The sequence below is a fragment of the Anolis sagrei genome, chromosome 5, assembly GCF_037176765.1.
Source record: "Anolis sagrei isolate rAnoSag1 chromosome 5, rAnoSag1.mat, whole genome shotgun sequence".
NCBI lineage: Eukaryota > Metazoa > Chordata > Lepidosauria > Squamata > Dactyloidae > Anolis > Anolis sagrei.
In genome coordinates this window covers 5,738,764-5,762,830 of record NC_090025.1, presented here as the reverse complement: position 1 = coordinate 5,762,830, position 24,067 = coordinate 5,738,764, and the positions used below count along the sequence as shown (strand labels likewise).

Here is a 24,067-nt window from a genome sequence, read left to right as displayed (position 1 = left end):
GGAAGCATAGTGTGCATGTTTGGGTGAGGGAGAGCATGTGAGGCTGAAGGGGGGCTCACACCACTGAGTCCCTTCAAGGCATGGGGGTCTCGAGGAGGTGTCAGAGGGGTCACCAAAGACCATTAGAAAATACAGTATTTTATGTTGGTCATGGGGGTTCTGTGTGGGAAGATCAGCCCAATTCTATCGTTAGTAGGCTTCAGAACACTCTTTGATTGTAGGTGAACTATAAATCCCAGTAACTACAACTCCCAAATGTCAAGGACTATTTTCCCCAAACTCCACCAGTGTTCACATTTGGGCATATTGAATATCCATGCCAAGTTTGGTCCAGATCCATCATTGAGTCTAATGTGCTCTGGATGTAGGTGAGCTACTGAGCTACAACTCCAAAACTCAAGGTCAATGTCCACCAAACCCTTCTAATATTTTCAGTTGGGTCATGGGAGTTCTGTGTGCCAAGTTTGGTTCAATTCTATCATTGGTGGGGTTCAGAATGCTCTGTGATTGTAGGTGAACTATAAATCCCAGCAACTACAACTCCCAAATGACAAAATCAAATTTTTGAGTAAAGGACATACATTAGGTTCTTAGGTGTCTTGTGTTCAAATTTGGTGTCAATTCGTGCAGTAGTTTTTGAGTGCTGTTAATCCCACAAACGAACATGACATTGTATTGTCGAAGGCTTTCATGGCTGGAATCACTAGGTTCTTGTGGGTTTTTTCAGGCTATAGGGCCATGTTCTAGAGGCATTTCTCCTGACGTTTCGCCTGCATCTATGGCAAGCATCCTCAGAGGTAGTGAGGTCTGTTGGAATTAGGACAATGGGTTTATATATCTGTGGAATGGCTGGGGTGGGGCAAAGAACTCTTGTCTGCTGGAGCTAGGTGTGAATGTTTCAACTGACCATCTTCATTAGCATTGGCATTTTTACTTATATAGATTATTAGTAATATTACATGTAATATAAATATATAATTATAATATCATATTATTAGTAATATTATATTGCATTACATTACAATAATATATATATATATATAGCCACAGAAACACCCAAGGAGGATCGAAAGAAGAGGCTAATTTCTAATCCACTTTATATATTTTATTTTATGGTTTTGTTATGCTTTTGTGTTATATTGTGTGTATTGTACTATATTGTGTAAATTATACTGATGGGTGTGGCCTCATGTAAGCTGCACTGAGTCCCCCTGGGGGAGATGGAGTGGGGTATAAGTATTATTATTATTATTATTATTATTATTATTATTATTATTATTATCTGGACCAGAAGAATGTTCTAAGTGTATCCAGTATCACCCAGCTCAGCTGAAAAGTATGGTGGCTTACCTGTAACCATGTTTCTTCGAGTGATCATCTGTGAAATACACACACGACCTGCTGTGCATGTGCAGTGATTACTACCATATGTGTGCATTTCACAGAGACCACGACGGAGAATGCTCATCTAAATGATGCATGGGTAAATACAGAACAGGAAGCTTCCACATCCACAGGGCTTTCTTGCCAATAATTAAATAAAAACTTCACAGCTAAAGAGAAGCAAGCAAACTTCCTGGCACAATCAGGATGCGGACTGTCAATTTGTAAAAGCCTTCCCTTTTGGCGCAGTTCACTTCAAGCCACATGTGAAACACACAGAGATAACAGAGACGACGCCAATACTCCTTTGAGGATATCAGCACTGAAAATATAAAGAGATCCCCTTTGCTTGATCCAGTCAAAGCAACTTGGGGGATTGGGGGAAAAACGAGCCTGTTTCATAAGATGAAATACATCTTCACACAGCAAAGATCACACAGCAAACAAGTCAAGTGAACACAAACACTCCCTTTCCAAGGCGGGCAGGAGATTTAGTGTCAGCAGCTTCGAGCTTCCCACAGTGGAAACGGCTTGCTATTAAGAGTCAAAATAAGATAATATCTAGATGCAATACTCAAAGCTTCAAACCATGCTGGCCAGCCACACTGCGGTCACCTCACCCCCAGGTTAGCACCAGCGGCAGAGTCCCTGATAGCATATGCTGGGAACAGACAAGGCAAATACATAAAAATCATATCAGTGTGTCATTCAAGAGCACGAAGAAGCAATATTGAATGCATACAAGAGAGATTCACTGTGCCACGTCTTGCCCATCATGGCTCAAATAACCAGACCACTTCTCACATTAATTTTCCAGACCAACAAAGCATGTTCCCCACCCTCCCTTTTTGCATGTAGAAGGGTGAGGTGGGAACTGGAAGTGGTGAAGCATCAACATTAGGGACAAGGGGAAAGCTATAATGGGTGCATACTATCTTGTGTTCACCTCTGTCTTCTACTTTGCACTGGGTCCACACTCAGATAATGTGGGATTTTCTGCCTTGATATTCTGGGATAGAGGGCCGTGTGGAAGCGCCTCCAGACAGGAAGAGTGGTTGTACATCAGGGGTTGGCAAACACACCCACTAACCTCCTTTAGCTTCCCAGGTCTCACTCAAAGCTCCCAAACCCATATATTTTAAAAAGCAAATAAATGATCTGAAACATGGTGATTTTTGCAAGCTTCAATTCCCCTCCTCGACTTGCCTTCCAATCTCTTCATCTCTCCCCTCAAAACTGTCAAAAGTGGTCCAAAAGAAAAACTACAAATGAGGTGACACAATTTCTTAGGACACCAATCCCTCAGGCACTCCAAAGTACACACTTCCTCTACAGTGCACTGTTATACTTCTTTTTAAGTTCTTGTGGGGTTTTTTGGGCTATAGGGCCATGTTTTAGAGGCATTTCTCCTGACGTTTCGCCTGCATCTATGGCAAGCATCCTCAGAGGTAGTGACCTCACTACCTCTGAGGATGCTTGCCTTAGATGCAGGCGAAACGTCAGGAGAAATGCCTCTAGAACATGGCCCTATAGCCCGAAAAAACCCACAAGAACCTAGTGATTCCAGCCATGAAAGCCTTCGACAATACATACTTCTTTTTGTTCCAATCCCTCTCAAAATGACAAAAAGATGCTACAATTCTGTCATCAGTTTAAACTGAATTCCAATGAAAACAGAGGTGTTTAACAAGGATGGTTCAAGAGGAGGGCTCTGCATGTTTTGGTTTGAGAGGCTATGCCTGTTTTCTGGAGGATGTTTTTTGAAAAATTGCAAAGTAGGGGTTTGGAAGACCGATGGGAAGCTTTAAGGATATGACTTTGAGGGTCAGCCCTACTATCCCCATTCTTATTGTAGAGCAGGCATCCTCAAACTGCGGACCTCCATCTGTTTGGGACTCCAACTCCCAGAAGCCCTAACGTGCTTGTTCAATTGTCAGGAATTCTGGGAGTTGAAGGCCCAAACAGCTGGAGGGCCGCAGTTTGAGGATGCCTGCTCTAGAGCATCCTCACATTGTGGCCATCCAGCTGATTTATATAAGCATCATCATCATCATCATCATCATCATCTTTATTTATACCCCACCACCATCTCCCTTGTGGGGACTCGGAGCGGCTTACATGGGGCCAAGCCTGGAGAACATATTACAGCAATAAAATCAAAACATAAACAACAAATAACAACGTCATCAAAATTATATTTTAAAAAATGCAATCATAAAATAACATTCTAATAAACAGAGTCATAATAACGATAACAATGGTCAGGCCACATATACAGGATAAAAACAATTAAAAGACTCAAATGAGATAAAATAGGAGCAGGACATTTACAGGGAATTCTTAAAATACAAAGAGTTGTGAGGCTAAACTTCCCATTTGGGGGGCGCGAGCTCCAGTAGCAAAAATGTTGAGGGGAGCAGAATGTCGTGGTGTGCACCTAATCACCAAAGGCGCAGTGGAAGAGCCAGGTTTTAAGGTCCTTTTTAAACATTTCTAGTGAAGGGGCTTTCCTGATCTCTCCAGGTAAAGAGCTCCAAAGTCTCCCTTGTTCCCACGACACGGGCTTGTGAGATTGGTAGGGATGAATTCCTACTGATGGTTAAGATAGCAATAGGGGCTTCTGGGAGTTGGAGGCCCAAACAGATGGAGGGCCGCAGTTTGAGAATGACTGCTCTAGAACCTGCATTTTCCTTAAGGCACCCATTGTTTACATCTCAAGACACACAGAAGCGATCTGTGAGCTCCAGAATGAGAGCAACAGCCGGAATCATACAAGGGAAGTGGCCTTCCAAATATTCAGGTATTCGGTTACCCAATTCATCATATTTCCCATATGTTTCCAACTACACGAAAATGTCATTACAGTTTTAACGGGCAGCAAGAAACAACTGCTTTGAGCAAGACCCTTTTTATGCCAAATGTTTCAATATTCCCTCATAGCTACCTGCTTGTGTCCTTGGGCTTTCAGACTCTGCTCTCTCTTGATTTGTTCTATCATCCTTCGATCCTCTTCATTTAACTCAGGCACAAAGTACGGAGGTTCAGCCGCCCGCTTCAGCTTTGCCCAGGCTACAGAAAATAGGATACATCTATCAATTTTGGGTTTTCTCTGTTTGTCATTTCTACAATCCACAGTTCATTCCATCCCAGTTCTGCTTTAAGGCGTATTTTCTTATCAAACAATCAAAACAAAGTACATGTATTCATTTTGTACAAGCAGTTTTCACCTAAATAAGGAACTCTTCTAGAAGTAAAATGTACATATATATTTCAATAATGCTTACTTGTTGGTTTGGAAAAATTGTGCTAAGTGCAAATATTGAAAGGTCAAATGCTTGTTTGCACACAAAATCAAGAAACATAATTTTGGCAATTTTTCTATTACAATGCAAATTTTCCAATCCATATCAGTAAAATCACATTACACCCGTCTCTGTTTCCTGGTATTTCATTTGATGGGTTGGTGAAAGAGCACTGGATAACAATACATAATAGAGCTGTGATTCTGACGTATCTTACGTTAGCCTGGATTTGTTTGTGCGATTATGTCAGATAAATTAATTATATTTTACTAGTATTTCAATTTCTGGCTTCAATTGGAGAACAATGGTCATTTATTACTAACTGGAGACTCGCAGGGAGCGGTCAACCCCCCTGTTTAAGGAGCTGCTGTTCATTTTCCGGTCCCAATTCAAGCTGCAGGTTCTTACCTACAAAGTCCTGAATGGTTTGGGACCTGCCCACCTGCGTGACTGCATTTCTGTGTACGAACCCATACGATCTCTTCAATCATCTGGAAAGGCCCTGCTCTCGCTCCCGCCCCCTTCACAGGAACGATTGGTGGGGACGAGGGAGAGGGCCTTCTCTGTGGTGGCCCCCCGAGTCTGGAACTCACTTTCTAAGGATATCAGGCAAGCCCCCACCTTGGTAGTCTTTAGGAGGAGCCTGAAAACATGGCTGTTCCAGTGTGCCTTCCCTGAATAAGGAAATAATCCCCAGCAAAATGTCCTCAGAAGCACTTTAACTACTCGCTGGGTTGCTCTCCCTTCATTTCTTTTAAAACCCTACTGACAGATACATCCTACCTCTGTTCATGGCCAGCGTTTATTTTTTAAATTTTAAACTATTACATTTGGCCTGGCGTATTACTGTTTATCTGTGAGTTATATTAATTGTATTGTTTGGGGGAGCGTTTTTTGCTTATTGTTTTTTGTTTTATTGATGTGTTGTTGGGCTTGGCCTCGTGTAAGCCGCTCCGAGTCCTCTTGGGGAGATGGTGACGGGGTAAAAATAAAGTTTTTTTAATTTATTTACTAGCTTGGTGACCCGGCGGTGCCCGGGTTATTTGAGAAGGCATTGTTTGTTTTGTGAAGTTTGGTAATATCACTTTGGTAATGCTATTTATTAGGAAAAAAAGTTTTTCTTTTTTGTTTTTTAATGAATGTTCCCATAGAAAATGCATAAGGATGTGAGTGAACTACAATTTCCAGAATCGTGGATCAGTTCTTCCTAAACCCTGTCATTACTTAGTTGGCCATGTTGGGTCTGTGTGCCAAGTTTAGTCCAGATCCGACAGGAGCTGGGTTCAGTGATATTTAGATAAGGGTGAACTACAACTCCCAGACCCCAGGGCAATCACCTCCAAGCCCAGCCAGTATGCACAGTTGGCCATGTTGGGTGCCAAGTTTGGTCCAGATCCATTGTTGGCTGGGTTCACTGTTCTCTGGATAAGAGTGAACTACAACTCCCAGGGGAATCACCTCTAAACTTTGCAAGTATGGACAATTGCCCACGGTGGGCCTGTGTGCCAAGTGAGCTCCAGGTCCATCGTTGGTGCAGTTCAGAGTGCTCTTAGATTGCAGGTGAACTATGCATCCCAGTCCCTACAACTCCTATAAATCATCGTGAATTCTCTCCAAACCTCTCCAGTATGTTCAGTTGCTGATCAATTCCTCTGTTTGCTGTGTGCCATAGGAAAGGGTTGGAAAGGGATAAGGGAGAAGCAGTGGGTGGGGTTGTGCAAATGAAGACAGAAAGGAACACTGGGATGTGCTCACTATAACCTGCAATGTCCTTCAAGAGAGTGACTTACTGTCTTCTCAGCACTGGGAACAATAGCCTATTTGGGGGGGCCGGAGGCTGTCTGTGTGAACAGACACCTTTGCCACATACACACATACAGATTTTCAGTTTTATTATGTGTATAGATTTATTATTATTATCATTATCATCATCATCATCATCATCATCATCATCATCATCTTATAGTGTGTTAACCGTGAAGCAAATATATCACTGCTTTGCTGTTTGTTTTCCAAGCTGTATGGCCATGTTTCACACGTATTCTCTTCTGACGTTTTGCCCACCTCTATGGCAGGCATAGATGTGGTCAAAACTTCAGGGGGAAATACTTCTGGAACATGGCCTGCAGCCTAGAAAACTCACAACAACCAGTGATTCTGGCCATGAAAGCCTTTGACAACACAAATCTATCAAAACTTGCACTGATTTTAGCTGCCCAATTTGCCACTTTAGAAAGCCAGTCCTGTGTGTTTTCCTTTTCAGTGACCACAGCAGCAGCCCGAGTTGTCAAACAATTATGTGATTGTTCCACTATGGAGACAAATTTATCCTGAGAAATACAGAACACAAACAGCTATTCACTCCATTGTGGGTTGCAAATTAGAAGGCTATTTGTAAGTACAAGCTGGGTAATATGCACTGAACTCATTTGATGAGCAAGGCTACTTTTCAGGCAAGTAGACAGGTTGTTTTTCTAGAATACAAACAGCTTGAAAAATCACATTTCTGTTTATCTTTCCTTCTTGACATCTCCTTAAATCCATCAAAACTTCCCTGAGTCTCTTAGGTCCAGCCCATTTGGGTTTCCTGGAAGTCTGTGTACAAAACCCTACTCCCTGATCGTCATCTGAATAATCATTCAACCTGAATTCTTAAGTTTAAGCTGAATCGATCCTGTTAAATTGCTGTTTCCGTGTTATTTCCTATGCTATCATATGTTGCTATCCACCTTATTGAACCACCTTATTCTTTAATCCAGCTTGCATAGTGGTCCTTGTCGTCCCCCCCCCCCCAAAAAAAAATTAGTCTGGTGTTACTCTTGATGCTTGTTATTTTGTTACGCTGATTTATGTTGTTTTGATTTGTTATTGCTTTGCTTTTACTGTATATTCAGGCGTATAAGACTACTTTTTAACCCAAGAAAATCTCCTTAAAAGTCAGGGGTCATCTTATATGTGGGAGTAGTCTTATACGCTGGAGTAGCCTTATGCATGGGAGTCGTCTTATAGAGCGGGTCCTGAAACTTCCAATCCGGATTGGAGAATCTGTGGTTGCTGCATATGGTGGGGGGAGCTCAAAAATGGCAGCCTCGTCCCTACCATATGCAGCAACTGCCGAGACAGGCCTGGAGTGGAAGAGCCCCTTGGTCAGGAGTGGCCTGAGTAAAAGAGCCCCTGAAGTTTCCCCAGCGCCAGTGCTGTTTTTTCCTACTGCACATGAGTATCTGCCATTAACTAAGCTGTTTCGGAAGTTTCGGAGAGTTTTGGGGGGAAAAAAATATTTTTAAAGGTGGTGGCTTTAGAATCGAACCACCAGCACCACCTACATCCGAAATAAGTTTTGAACCTTTTTTTTTTTTTTTTTGGATCAAACAAGCCTAGAAGTTACCTACCATGGACTTTTGCTTCTTCTTCTTCAGCACTCTGTAGGATCTCAATGGCGTGCATCACAGGACGCTCCTCTTCCAGAAGGCTTCTGACGCGGACAGCCAGAGAGTCCAAGCTGCTGCTGCTATTGTCGCTCTGAGCAGCCCTGGAGTTCCCCCCTTTGCTACCAGCTAAACCGGCCCCAAGTGAGCCTTGTTTGGAGCCACCTCCAATGGGCTCCTGCTCACTGAACCAGTGAGATTTGTGTGGGACAGGACGTTCATATTGCAGAAGATGTTTCACTCTGATACCCAGTGAGTCCATACTGCTGCTGTTTTCACTTGCATGGCTGCTACCCATCTCTTTGCTGCTGCCTCCTCCTTTGGTTTTCTCCAAAATTTGTGGAACGTTTTCCAGCACATTCGAAGGCTTTACAGTAAAAGTAGCCTGGAGTTCTGTGAGATCTCTGGGGCTAGCCAAGCCGCTCTTTGCAGCATCATTTCCAGAAACAGGCAGGCTTTTATTTGACACTACACTGTTGCAACCTTCTGGCTCAGACCGTCCCCCGGGCTTGACTTTCCTGACCTCCTCAATGTACGCTTCGCCTGCTGGCCTCATTTCTTCTGGTGCAGCTCCCCCCTTGCTGCCAAAATCTCCAGCAAGCAAGCCTTCCCATTTCAAGCTACCAGTGAGGCTGAGGGGTTTGGCGCGCAGGTTGCCATCTTGAACGTTTTGCCTGCTGAGCGTCTCATCCCAGGACCACACTCTCTGGAACCCTGCACTAGTCCCAGTGACTGGTCCAAAACTTCCAGAGCCATTGATGTTTTTCATTTGTTCCAATGAGCAACTGGGTTCGGCAGAAGAGCAAAATGAGGAGCCGGCATTAACATTTCTATCTGAAGGTCTGCTTGCTGTCTCTGCCAGAAGTTTCTCAATTTCCTTCAGTGTTTTCAACCTTATGAAGGAATCCTCTTTTTCTTCTTCGGAAACGACATGCAAAGAAGTGTTTTCTCTATTCATACTTTTTTCAATATTTTCTTGAGCTTCGGAGCCGGAAAATGGTTTTGCTTTGCTTACTGCAAGCTCCTCCGCATCAATTCTGATTGTCGGTGCCTGTACACATTCTGGCTTTTTTTGCTCTTCAGAATGAGAATCAGAGGGAACTTCTGGGGTTACTTGACTCCGTTCTGCTGACTGCAGAGCAACTGAGGATTCAGAGGTGCCCTCTGACCCTGGTGCTGGGGAAGCAGGACGCTGGAACTGATGGCAGACAGAAGACTGTGACCGAAGCTCCGTGGGCAGTGGACTGCCAGGGCCAGTTTGCGATCCTGCTGGAACTGTCCCACTTAAAATGGAAGAGTTAAAGCTTGACTGCGTTGCATTAACCACAGAGTGAGGGCCTCCTAGAAGAAAACAAACAATGCTTAGGAATCCACAGTACATCTTATTTATTTTATTTATTTCAAACATTTGTACCCCGCCCTTCTCAACCCCAGGGACAATTCGATGCCATTACATATAAATAATACATAGAGCAATTAATATAATGTATAAATATGTGAGAGGAAGTCACAGGGAGGAGGGAGCAAGCTTCCTTGCTACCCCTCTATTCTGCTTTGGTTAGACCACACGTGGAATATTGTGTCCAATTCTGGGCACCACAATTCAAGAGAGATATTGACAAGCTGGAATGGGTCCAGAGGAGGGTGACTAAAACGATCAAGGGTCTGGAGAACAAGCCCTATGAGGAGCGGCTTAAAGTGCTGGGCATGTTTAGCCTGAAGAAGAGAAGGCTGAGAGGAGATATGATAGCCATGTATAAATAAGTGAGAGGAAGTCACAGGGAGGAGGGAGCAAGCTTGTTTTCTGCTTCCTTGGAGACTAGGACACGAAACAATGGCTTCAAACTACAAGAAAGGAGATTCCTCCTGAACATGAGGAAGAACTTCCTGACTGTGAGAGCCGTTCAGCAGTGGAACTCTCTGCCCCAGAGTGTGGTGGAAGCTCCTTCTTTGGAAGCTTTTAAACAGAGGCTGAATGGCCATCTGTCAGGGGTGATTTGAATGCAATATTCCTGCTTCCAACTCTATGATTCTATGATTCTATGAATTACATATACGAACACAGTAAATTAATTTTAAAATTAGATTTAAAATGAAAAGTACATTAATAAAAAGTGCAATAATACTGGCTGTCTAGCCTTATGTAGAAACCAATTCAGCGAGCACAACACAATCAGAAGCCTGTCCATAGTCCATTTTCCATAACATTATCATCATTATCATTGTCAATTATCTGCCAGCTACACAAAGGTCTGGTCCCATAACCACGTTTTCAATTTCCTCCTGAAGGTGAGGAGGAATGTTGTTGACATGATTTCACAGGGGAGTGAGTTCCACAGGTGGGGAGCCACCACCAAGAAGGCCCTGTCCCTCGTCACAAAGAGTCGGTAACGACTGAACGAATGAACATCAACAACAACAACACAGAAAATGTGGTCGCTATTGCCCAGTTTTGGTCAAAAAATATTTAGCCACCTTCTCTTTTTCACTGTTTTACTTATGTGTGCAATGCTTTTGACATGAAATAAATACATTGTTATTACTAAAACCAGTATTTGTCACCCAACTGATATTCATGGCAGAATGTCTCCCAAGCTGGATGCATTGCGCTATTGGAACTCCACAGCTCCTCATCTCCATGAACACAGGCCCACACATTTTGCTCCATACCTTCCGATCCCTGCATGCGATGTGTTAACAAATCAGTGGATGCCTTCAGCGTCCTGAGCTCAGTTGGAGACAATTCAATTTCTCTGATTGGCCCTCGAGGCATGAATGGAGTCAATATGGATGAAGGTGACTGATCGATGCCAAGGTTGTGGAGGTATACCTGATGAAAGAGAGGGAGAGAATTAAGCTGGAAAAGCAATCAAGTCCGCTTGGCTTGATGCAACGTACAGTCTGAAATTTCACCAGCCCCACCACTACGCCACAAGGACTTCACAATGAAATCTGTAGACAGAAATAACTGTACAGGTGAGTCTCTACAGAAGGCATGACAAACGCATGGCTTACTCTGAAAAGTCCTGATGCGGAGATAAACTAAATTTACAGGAGAGCTGGCTAAATCTCTTTATAAACAACCAAGTCTTGTTTAAGTCTTCAGTTTTTATTAGTGCCCAGCTAAAGCAGGGAAGGTGAGGGCGGGAAGAGAAATCAGGAATGACACCTTCTCCTATCCTTTTAAACAATTTTTCACAATGCTGAGCTAAAGAAAAATGCAAAATCAAGAGATGCCAGAGAGAATTAATCTCAATCTCTCTCTTTATGCGTACATGTCTCTGTCTCTCATTCTCTCTCTCCTAGACAGTCATGATAATGCTTTTTAACATTCCTTTTTCAGTACAGTATTCATTTCAATGGAAGAAACAACCTTGTGTCAAGAAGAATGAGCCCAACTTCATTACCAAAACATTGGAAAACATTGGTTCCAAGGCCTCCAGATACTGAATTCAGACATAATTTCCAGCCACAACCCCATGATCCTGATTTAAAGCATTGGTTGGTGGGGATGAGAGAGAGGGATCAATTTCCTCACCTTAAACGGTTCGGGCCCACCTATCTTCGCAATCGTATCTCCACCTATGAGCTGGTGCGATCTCGAAGATCCTTCGGGGTGGCCCTCCTCTCGCTCCCACCTTCGTCACAAGGATGGTTGGTGGGGACGAGAGAGAGGGCCTTCTTGGTGGTGGCCCCCCACCTCTGAAACACCCTTCCAAGGGAAATAAGACAGGCCCCATCCCTCCCTTCTTTTCGTAAGAGTTTGAAGACTTGGTGGTTTCAACAAATCTTGAGAGTGACCAGTGCTAGCTCAGCCCAGACACTGTCTGGACACGGCCTACCCCCCTATATATTTCCCTGGTCATTCTCCTAACAGGCCCCTGGAAATAGCCCGTCTCCACTTTTGTCGTTTCTCTATTACAATACTGTACCCAAATGCGGGTCCCATCTTATTTCAATTTGTATCACTCTTGACCCAGCCTTTTTAATTGTCCTGACGCATTCCTTTTCTATGCCCTTTACAAAAACCTGCAAGCCTGAGTAGGACAAGTCCAAGAGATCGCAAACATTTCTTTATTCCCAAAAACATATAATCATAAAGTTGGAAGGGACTAAAAGAGCTCTCTAGTCCAATACTAAAAAATACACTGTTGAAAGTGAAGAAGTATCAACATTTGTAAATAGAGCAATTAAGGACAGAAGGAACCCTGTGGTTTAGGGCTGCTGGTTTATTTTTTCACCTGTTTCTGAAATCTATGTAACTCAAGGCATTTGGCTTCCTGTCTGAACGAAAAGTTCATTTCCCCTTCTTCCCTTATCAAACTCTGTTTGAGAAGGAAGCATCATGAGACCTCTCTCTGTCTCAAGATGTCTTACATACATGAGAGTCAATATTAGACTCTTCTACCATAGTTAGAACTCTTTTTGTTTGTTTATCTATTATTTTATACGGAATGTATTATTTGCAGCAATAAAAGTAAGTTTTTAACTTTTCGCCAGGGCATCAGCCGGTGTGTTTATTTACTTACTTACTTACTTATTTATTTATTTATTTACTTACTGAGTTTATATTCTACTCTTCTCACCTCAAAGGAGACTCAGAGTGGATCACATACACAACAAACATTCAGTGCTGTTAAACAGACAGGACAGACAACAGATAGAGGTATATGTCAGCATTTTTCCCGGCTTTGGCATCCTGGAGGTTGTGCTTGATTCTGGCCACAGGAAGGTGATGTCACTCCATCCTCTATGACGAAGAACTCTTGATCACAGACTTCCTCTTTTCTTTCACTGCCAGCATTTTCCGGTATTTCCTTTTTATGGTGCCGTAAAATACCTCCCAGCTTAAGGGATACCCAATTTCTCTACTCCCAGCTGTTTTCAAGCTGCTTAGGTGGACAGTGAGCTGTGCTGAAGGTCAGGTGCCCCCTAACACGGGTTCTGAACTGCCAACCCTTTTGATGAGTGTGATCTGTTGCTGCTGGAGATTAACCAGCTGTTCTAAAGCCTAGCCCTATGTTCCCTCCGGTCTTCTACCACAAGCGCAATCATAGTACTGGTTACACTACACTCTCCTATAGATACCAAATATCCCTACATACATAAGTAAAGCACACTGATATCCATCCAACCTGTTTTAAAAGATCCACAAAAATGAAGAATCTTACACCCTCTGAAACAGTCAGTTCTGCCTTCAACCACTTCTTTACAGCAAAAAAGTTATTCTTTTGGAATATCAATTCACTCATTTGTGCTCTTGTCCCTGTAGTGCTGTTTCTCATCTGCTGATTTCCATTACCTAAGGAGCAGCTATCTCAACAGATGGTGTGCAGGTTCACAAAAATCCCATTGTGTTGAATTCCAGACCAGGAAAGGCCCTCTGACTTTAAACATCACACAGTTGAGTAGGAAAAAAATCCTTTTATTGAAGATAATTAAAAAGCAGTAAAGTAAAAAAAGCACGTTAAAGCAATAAGTAAATCCAATTAGGTAGGAAGATAAGCCGGAACAAAGTAGTCTAGGGTAATAGTCCATCGAAGTCCATGAAAAACAAATGCAAAGCAACTCCAATAAAACCCAGGAAACCAGGAAACATGAGTCCAAGGCATGAACATAAAATCATAGAATCCAAGAATCAAAACCATGAAATATGGCACTTAAGCATGAAACTTTTCCAAGCAAAGCTACCAAGAAACAAGGACGAGATCTTGACTTGATTCCAAACAATGCTTCATCTGTCTACATATCGTGTACTTGGGACTTTTATCTCTTCATTAAGCTATGTTCCAAGTGCTCAGAAATTGGTTTCACTTTAGCTTAGAGTCTCTTATCTCTTTCTCTCTAAGCCTGGCAGAACGCCGAAGCTACTTTTCAGCTTTTCTGTTTTGACTAATCTCCTCCTGTCTATCTATTTGCTCATTAATTTCTGCAGCTGGGCCAGGTGCTGAGCTGTTCTCAAGCCCCAAATCAAGAGAACTCTCTGGTAGCAATTCAGGGAGCACACCATCATCCCCACACCCTTCAGAGACATTCTCATGGGAAACTACACTTTGAACAGAGATCTCCTGGTCATTCTCTGCATCAATATCATTGACCAGACCATTGCCATTTTGAAAATCATTGTCATCACTCCCCACATCTAAAGCACCCTGGTCCTTAAACACAATCACAGGCTGAGCTCCAACACATTGCATATCACAAGTAGGATCTATCACCCCAATAAAGCCATGTTTGGGTAGAAGATGTTTTTGTTGCAACTCAGGGTAGTATTCACCTTGCTCCAGACACAACCACACCAAAGCTGTAGGTTTTTGTAGTTTATTGAGAAAAGCAAAATCAAAACAAAGAAATGCAATCATTCCATAGGCAAAACAGAGACTTAAATGCAATGGCAGAGTTCCCAAGATCCAAAGGCAAAAACATGAAGTATAATCCTTTAGCAATGGTCAAACAAAAGTCCATGGTAAACAGTTGAAAATGTTTTACAGTTACAAATTCCAAACTCAGGAAACCAGAAGCGTGCTGCTAAAAGCCAAGGAAAATCTCCAGAAGTTAACATGGGAAGAGCAATGTTGGACTGACAAAAACTGTCAGCTACAAGACTAAATACCTTTTGCGAATATGAAAGCATTGCGTTGACCTTTGGCACCTTTGGCTTCTCGCTTGCTGGCCAAGCGAGTGCTTCTCCGAAGTCTTAATTGCAAACGATCTGGTCTGCTCATTAATTCATTATCTTCAAGGCTATGCAACCCCTTATCTGGGTCCAGCTGGGATGGATCCTCCACCTGGCCATGTGGGAATTCACTCTCGCTATCATTCTCTCTAACTGCAGGAACAGTCCTTTCCCCTGAGAACTGATTTGCTGTTTCTCCTTCAGCAGCCACACTATCAGCCCCATCTGAAACATGTACTGGGATCTGTAACCCATCAGCCTCCTCGTCATCCTGCAGGCCAAAGTCAGGCTCAGAACGCCCAAACAGCTCATCTTCAGACACAGTCAAGCTGAGTCACAACAGTTTTCTTTACCCAGCCAAACCGATACAAGCTGCATCCCTCTGCACTGCATAACCTGTCTAGATTGCTACCTGCTTTGTTCCTTCTACAGACTTCCTTATTGCCCCTTTATATGAATGTTTTAGGGTTATTCTGTGGGCATGGTGGATTGATAAACATGCCTCATACCTAAACGTTAAGGCTTACTAGATGCAGTTTTAAATGTTAAGGTTTACTAAATGCCTTTTAATGTTGTTAGCCGGGTACAGGCATACTGGATGCGGAAATGAGCAAAATTGCAAGACAGGAGAGGGCTCCTATATGATGCCACCAGGAGGCAGGAAAAGTGTGTTTCCTTTCAAAAATGACTGTTCTTTCCAACTTTGTTGAAAAAGTAGAGATGTGTTGTTGTGGGAAAGCTTTAATAGAGTCTATCACAGAGCCAATTCCTGACACAGGAGATCACAGAACACCATCCTAGAAGAGAGAAGCTGGGAGGTCACACGGAGCCCTTTAATGCAGCCGTCACTGAATGTTAGGCCCCCCATCGCTCAGTTCCTGCATCTCTTGTCAACCTTGCGCCTGAAGTCTCGCTTGATTGACTTTGGCAGTTAAGCTAACTGCTTCAATGTTAGCACCTTGCCTCACTTCAGGAAAGCATGGCTATTTATATATATATGCTTAGAATGGAACAGCCCTTACCACAGGGCTGCATGTCTCTCAGTTTTATGTGCCGGAGCATTCATCTGGAGCTGCCCTCCCCACACAAAAAATGTGCAATTTACCGTGCCAGAAAGGAAGGCCATTTAAGGCATTTTACCTGGAGCGCTGCAGGAAATGAAGCAGGAGAACAGAACAGGGAAAGAGCAGACCTATTTATATAAGCAGGCATTTAGCAATGAAATGGCTGGGCAAAAAGGTTTCCTAATGGGGTTTGCAGGCTGCATTTTTTTATCATTACAATACAATTCCTGTATTTGCAAAAGATACATTCCCAGCCTTAACACAAGTAGTAAAGTCTGGGCTGGGCTTTAGCACAGCTGGTTAATCACCAGCAACAACAGGCCACAACAATTGAAAGGTTGGCAGTTCAAAGCCTGGGTCAGGGTGAGCACTTGACCATCAGCCCAGCTCACTGTCCACCTAAGCAATTCAAAAACAGCTGTGAGTTGTGACCAGAGAAATTAGTGTCATATGTTCTGCAGTTGATGGCGGTTGGCGATGAAAAGGTTAATGTATTAGTTCTAGAGGGTTTGGTAATATGTAAATGGGAGTTCATGGGTGAAAGCAATTAGGGGTGGAGGTGTGCAGGAGATGGGTTGCAGCTGGCTGTTACTGGATTTAAGGAGCTAACCTTGAGACTGATCTTTGGGAGAAAAGTATCTGTTGTATTTTGGTGGTGGATGCTGCTGGTTTTTCCCCCAGGTTTGTTGGATTTTTCGGTATCCTGACCTGTCTCCTGTAATCTTGGAATCCTGGAACCTTGAACCTTTGGACTGGCTTTTGACTACGGTATAGACTCCTGATCCTTGGACTTTGTTTATTGAACTCTCAGCATTTGACCACTGGACTGGACCCTTTTGACTACGGAGTTGTTTTTGCTATCAGTTTTTGTTTATTCTGTGACTGAGTGCTACCTTTATGTTTTATGTTTTGGTCTATTAAAACAGCCAACAAGTAAGTGCCGTTTTAATTAAACTGTTTGATAAAACTGGGAGTTTGATTCATCTCTACCTAAATAAGGCAGAGCCCTGGCAACGTGACAATTAGGCACTGCTTAAGCAGGGAGGTATTTTACAGCACCATAAAAAGAAAGTAGCAGAAAATGCCAGTGATGAAAGGAAGGAGGAAGTCTGTGATCAAGGCTCTTCATCAGAGGATGGAGCAACCACATCCTCCTGCAGCCAGAAGCAATAATAACCTCCAGGATGCCTAAGTTGGGAAAAATGCCGACATAATACCTCCATCTGTTGTCTTTCCTGTCTGTTTAACGGCACTGAATGTTTACCATGTATGTATTCTGTGATCTGTTCTGAGTCCCCTTCAGGGTGAGAAGGGCGGAATATAAATGCTGTAAATAAATAACATAACATGACATAACAAGTAACAGCCAACTTTACTGATTGTACAACTTCCTGCAAAAGCATACCACTGAATCACAGCAGAGGAACGAAGAAATGGCTAGAGTTGACACCTCTTTATGCATCGTATGTCCTCCATGGTCAACTTACAGCAGAAAGATTCCATAGAATCATGTTGGAGGACCTAGAAAATCCCCGATGAGGTCATATTTTGTCAGATGTGGGTAAATGAAACTGCAGGTATCTGTTCCAAACACATAAAGCATACTGTATAGAGTTTTAAAAAAAAAAAAATACCAACAGTGCTTTAAATCATACATGTTTATTTTTGAAAACTTCTGTATAATCAGGGCATCACTATCTCCAACACCCATGTGGACAATTTGGAGTATTTTGCATTTCAGTATTCTGGGCAAGGGATGCCCAACCTCCAAACACATTAAACAAATCGTAAGATAAGATGATGATAATCAGGCATAGCAATGGAGCCTGCTAAAGAAAAGGTTGTTAAAAATGGTAACTGGCAATGAAATATGAACTTACCGGTATTCTCTCTTCTATATTCATCTCTCTGTCATCTGGAGTTTGTAGTATGTCTTCGAGACTGCTTTGCAACTTCCCAGAAATAGCTGAAGACCGCCTTGAAGATGGTCCTGAAGAAAGCCTCAAGTCAAGGCAGCTGCCTGCCCCAGAACTAGTTAGCTGATTTAAGCTGTCTGGTGAAACATCTGTAAAATGGTCCAAAGTGATCCGGTTGGCACTAAGATGAAAGCCTGGCAACTCCTGAGTCGTATCTGGAGAGCCACCAGGCTTTTCTTGGCAATCATTAAGAGAACTGCTTTGTTCCCTCAGGAGTTCTGCGACTCTTTCACTAGTAATAAAATTATCTGGGTTAGATCCCTTTCCACTGGTGACAAGTTCAACTGCTTCTTCATCACTGGACATGGCAGAGACTAAAACCGCTGTGAGAGGCTGGAGAAGTAGAGCTTCTACATCATTGTTAGCCTTGCTTTGCTTAACCTCTGCATCTCCTGATACCTGATTCTCATCTTCTTTGGGAGCAAGATCAAAGCCCTGGGTTTTTTCATGCCCTCCTTCAGCCTTAGACATTTCTCTGCTGATTAGAATCACAGAGTTTTCAGACTGGGACCTAGTAAGCGGTAAAGCATGGGGTGACCTTTTCTCATAAGCTGTGGACTTAGGTTCACCAAAGGATGCCACTGGCCCTGCCTTGAGATCAACCTGGCTCTGATGCTTCAACAAGATGCTATTTAAGGAATCCGCAATGGCACTGAAGGCCTTCTGTCGAGGGGAGATGCCTCCTGGGCCATGTACGGCCAAAGCATCCGACATCTTCTCAGCTGACTGGCTCGTGTTCCAGGCCCCTACTTTCTCCATGAAATTAAGAGAAGGTAGGGACTTAATCCTGCCTTTTAGAGGGCGCTGACCTTGGAGGCCTCCACTGGTTTCATTTTTTCCCTCTTCCTTGCTTTGAAGGGTCAGAGGCTTTTCAGGAAAAGGCACACAGGTGTCACTCACAGAATGGACACGGGGCTCTTCCACAGAAGAAACATGCATCTTGCCAGAAGGATTCTTAGAAATCTCCTCATGTAAACAAGAAAGAGGAGACAAGGGGAAAGGCTTGGTGGCTATGGCTGCACCAGAAGTTTCCAACTTTCGAGTTGCAAAAAATCCTGGGGTGGAATGATGAACTGGATGAGCCAGGTGTCCAAAAAATGACCCCTCGTTAAAAGAAGGTGAAATCCAAGTATCCTTGTGCTCTCTCTCTATGGTGAAATCTAAGAGTGTGGGCTCATTCTTACTTGCTCCCTTCTGAGTTTCCATCATCAACTGCTTGTTACCCTTATCGCCATATTCATCAGCCACAGCGACTGGCTGGCAAGGAACAAGCTTCCTTTTCTGTTCTCCTAATTCAGAGACTTGCTGCAGTTGTGGCATATTCTGCAGAGGTCTTGAGGTTCCCCCAGCATTGCTGCAAGAGTCCTCCAAACCCATCCTGAGCCCCCCAATGGAAACCAATGCCTCTGGAGTGTTTGCTGATACTTTTTTGGCACCTCCATCAATTCTAGCAGGCTTTCCTTCTGAATCTATCATTAAGCCAAGTTCAGGAATGGTTTTTCCTTGCTGATGTGGTTCTACAGATGTTTCTGGCTCCTTCTCTATCAAAACAACATCCTCCATTAGCTGACTCATTTCATTTTCTTCTGGATCTTTTTCCACAACAGTTTTCCCAGAAGAACTCTCAGAAGATCCATGTTGCTTGGACAACCCCACGTCTTTTTCCAGGATTTCAAGCAGGAGAGGTGCTGGCACAGTGCTGTCCAAAAGGAAGAGATCCTGGCCTAGGAAAGGGCCACAGGGCTCAGTTGGAGTAAGAACAGGTGACAACTGCTGGTTTGGCAACTTTGGTGAAGAGAAGACTCCAGAAATCTCATCCTTGGAGGCAAAGGTTTTACAATCCTTTCGGAGAAAAAGTGATTCTTCTGTATTATGATTCCTCTGCTCATTAGGCACGTTCCCAGAAAGAGAAAGGGGATGCTGGGACAGACTGGTATTGTAAGGTGCGACAGCGCTCATAGCCAGTGGGTGCTGAGTCAAAGAGAGGTCATCAATGGAAGGGTCTGAGCCAATTTCCATGGCTGCCAGTCGCATAGCTTCTCTCATTGGCAGACGTCTGGAAGTCTCCTCAAAAGCAGCATTGGAAACATCTGGAATCCCTCTGAAACAGAAGACGGGAGGGGGGGTGAAAATATCCTTCATTGCAACCTAGTAGAGCCAAGGAGAAATGCAAGAATCTAAGAATCAGTAAAGGATCAATGGACAACACACTCCATTACTGATTCCTAGCTGTTGCTTTTGGAATTTTCTCTACAAGAATTAGGCAGAAACCTTTTGGTCACTGAAAATACTTTTCTGAATTGTGTGTGTGTGTGTGTGTATATATACATCTACCTACATAAATAAAAATGTAATGTTCGTTTGCGGGCTTAATATAACTCAAAAACCACTGGACGAATTGACACGAAATTTGGACACAATACACCTAACAGTCCAACGAGTGTCCATCACCCATAAACGCACACGCACACAAAAAACCCCAGTGGAACAGACTTAAAAATCCAAAAAATACACCATATATACATATACACATAACACTCATATACATATGCACATGCAAACATTCACACACACACACGTATATATATGCACAAACACACACAAATATACCCATATACACATACATATACATACACACATATATACATATACACATGCACATATACATGCACACATACATATATACATGCACACACATATACATATCCACATACATACATATATACACACAAATATGCATATAGATAAGCACACACATATACACAATCTGCATGTACACATATAAATACACAAATATATACAGACATATACGCACACACACATATATATATATACTCAAACACATATACACAAATATATATACACACATAAAATACATATACACAGACTGGACCACAGCAACACGTGGCAGGGGATGGTGTGTGCGTGTGTGTGTGTATATATATATCTTTTCAATTCCACTGGAAAACAGTTCTAACACCTAAGGACACATTGCACAAAGCACAGCAGGGAAATACCAGGATTCTGACATTTAGGAATCAAATTAGCTAAGAGCAGATTGCTTGAGAGTGCGAGCTGTGTTCTAAATGTTTTGTTACCTTCAACTTTTGCTAATAAAGCATTGATTTTGTATTTATATGCTTTTGGCCTCTGGGAATGCTATATATTAGAAAGCATAGTATCTTTGGTAGCCGCAGTTATTAAAGATGTATGACATTTTGTGGGGATATAAGTTGCCTAGTATCACATGCAGGTATCTTGGGGGTAGAAGAAAGAGGAAGGGGGGAAGACTCTACAAGGCCCCCACGGCTGGTGTTTAAAGCAACATTGGGGACAGAGGTGAAGACAAGGGAAAGCCCTCACTCTAGGTGGTGGCTGTGAGATTTATGGAAAACTTCACATTTGATGGCAGGTGGTAGCAGAGGTATAGGCACAGCCTTTGGCCTGATGGGAAACTGGTGGTCCTCTGTTTGAAAAGTTTGAGGACCTCTGCTCTATGCCCACCTCTTTTTGTTCACATGCCACAGAATCTGACAAAGAGAGGCAACCGGAGCCAAACAAAGGCACAAATTGAGTTACAAGTCAAGCTAAAATTGATCAACACTTGGACAAGACCCATGCAAATTCAAACAAATCCACAGTCTTGAACAAATCAACTCACAAGAGCTCAAGCCAGGAGATTTACCTCAAAACAGCAAAATCCATTTCTGTTGGTTGGAAGACGGTCTCGTTGAAGAACGTTTGGCCCTGAGTCGAATAGGTCGCCAGAAGTGGGAATCTCGGGGAGAGGCAACTGTCCTGAATATCTGTCAAATCACAAAGAATATGGTGATACGGCAAGACTGAAAAGTCATGGTTTACTAATCAAAGCCTGACTAATGCTCCTGCCGTGGCACCTGGAGTGGGCGCCAGGCACCAAGGATGGTGAAAAACTCTGTCATGCAGCAACATTAGACAACAAAACGATGAATCAAACTGAAATACACAGCTTGCAAAAATGGTATATAGTCATCTTTATAAAGATCACATTATCACTGAAAAGAAAAATAATGACAGAATAAGGGAACGAAACAACCTCAAGTGCAATAATAATAATAATAATAATAATAATAATAATAATAATAATAATCTTTATTTATACCCCGCCACCATCTCCCCAATGGGGACTCGGAGCAGCTTACATGGGGCCAACATATTACAACAGAATAAAGCCAGAGCATAAACAATAAACAACATCATCAAATTACATCAAGGAAAAAAATTATAAACACAGTCATAAAATAACATTCCAATAAGCACAATCACAATAACAATGGGCGGGCCACATGTACAAGATAAAAACGATTCTAAGACTCTAATGAGATACAAATAGGAGCAAGTTATCTTCAGGGGAACTAGTAAAACATACATAGTTGTAAAGCTAAACTTCCAATTTGGAGGGCGTGTATTCCAGTGGGAAGAGCGTTGAGGGGTGCAATGGTGTCATATTGTGCACCTACTCACCAAAAGCGCAGTGGAAGAGCCAGGTTTTAAGGTTCTTTTTGAACGTTTCTAGAGAAGGGGCCTTGTAACACCTTGGAGTTTAATTGCGTAAAAGATGTCCTGCATAGATTCAGATATTTCACCTACATCTCCGCTCCAAGCATATGATGTAGTCTGAGACTATTAAAAGCTTACGCTGCAAACATCTTTCTCCGAGCTAGTCTCAAAGGTGCTCTAATAGTCTTCACACTTCTGTGAAGAGCATTCTCTTTCTGAAACTGATGGCTAGGTCGATTTTCACACCTATAACCTGCAATTCTGCCTCTTCTAGAACAGTTTATTTATTTATTTACAGTATTTATATTCCACTCTTCTCACCCTAAAAAGGAGACTCAGGGTAGATCACATACATGTCAAACATTAAATGCCGTTTTTAGACATACAAGACACAGACAGATAGAAGTATTTTGGCATTTCAACTTCAACGCCTGGAGATTATGCTCGATTCCGGCCACACAGGGGTGCTGTCACTTCATCCACTATGACGCCAAGTCGTTTTGATCGTATTTCCTCCTTGCTCTTTGATTCCTGACATTTTTGTGATGTTGCAAAATACCTCCCCCTTTAAACGGTCCCTAATTTCTCTACTCACAGGTCAGCTGTTTTCAAACTGCTTAGGTGGACAGTAAGCTAGGCTTAACAGTCAGGTGCGCAATCCGACTCGGGCTTTGAATAATAGAATCATAGAGTTGGAATAGGCCTCGTGGGCCATCCAGTCCAACCCATGTTTCGCTCTTTCGCCCTCCATTCGTACCTCTTCAAATTCTACAGCACTGCTGGTCAGCGCTCTAGCTGACCTCCAGCTGGAGCGCTCAAAGGCCAGGGCTTCTCAGTTCTCAGTGTCAATGCCACCGTTTTTAAGTTTGGCTTTGAGTCCGTCTTTAAATCTTTTTCCTGTCCTCCAACATTCCGTTTTCCGTTCTTGGGTTCGGAGTAGAACAACTGCTTTGGGAGACGGTGGTTGGGAATTCAGACAATGTGGCTGGTCCAGTGGAGTTGCTGGCAGAGGAGCATCACTTCAATGCTGGTGCTCTTTGCTTTTTCCAGCATGTTGACATTTGTCCGATTGTTTTCCCGCGAAATTTGCAGGATTTTCAGAGGCAGAGCTGATGGAATCGTTCCAGGAGTTGCATGTGACGTCTGTAGATAGTCCACATCTCTTAGACGTATAGCAGGGTTGGGAGGACAATAGCTTTATAAACAAGCACCTTTGTATCCCTACAGATTCCCCAGTCCTCAAACACTCTCTGCTTTATTTGGAAAAATGCTGTACTCGCAGAGCTCAGGCGGTGTTGTCAATGTTGACTTTGGTGGAGAGGTCAAGGAAGCAGAAATGGTCAACATTTTCTTCTGTTGCACCGTTAAGCTGTATTTCTGGCATTGGAGAGGGATTGGCTGGTGACTGCTGGAACAGCACTTTGGTTTTCTCGATGTTCAATGACAGGCTGAGCTTCTCGTATGCTTCTGCAAAGGTGTTTAGAGTTGCTTGTAGGTCTTCTTCTGAATGCGCACAGACAAGTTGTCATCAGCATATTGGAGCTATATAACATCTCTATAACAGATGTTGTAACCTTGGTTTTGGCTTTCAGTCTGCTGAGGTTAAATAGCTTGCCATCTGTCTGATAGATGATTTCCACTCTGGTGGTAAGCTTCCCAAGAAGAAGATGAAATATCATAGCAATAAAGATGGAAAATA

General features: G+C 42.9%; 1 protein-coding gene across 2 annotated transcripts in view; it reads right to left on the bottom strand.

Annotated features, from left to right (window-relative positions):
• The window catches only part of ALMS1 (ALMS1 centrosome and basal body associated protein), a 121,961-nt gene that overhangs the window by 58,994 nt on the left and 38,900 nt on the right, over positions 1 to 24,067 (bottom strand). For both annotated transcript variants that reach the window (XM_067468541.1, XM_067468540.1), the window contains exons 4-8: positions 21,515 to 21,635; positions 17,734 to 19,930; positions 10,784 to 10,943; positions 8,078 to 9,454; positions 4,328 to 4,452 (exon numbers count right to left, since the gene is read on the bottom strand). In XM_067468541.1, the coding sequence (XP_067324642.1) occupies positions 4,328 to 4,452; positions 8,078 to 9,454; positions 10,784 to 10,943; positions 17,734 to 19,930; positions 21,515 to 21,635 (3,980 nt within the window). The remainder of the gene's footprint in view (positions 1 to 4,327; positions 4,453 to 8,077; positions 9,455 to 10,783; positions 10,944 to 17,733; positions 19,931 to 21,514; positions 21,636 to 24,067) is intronic.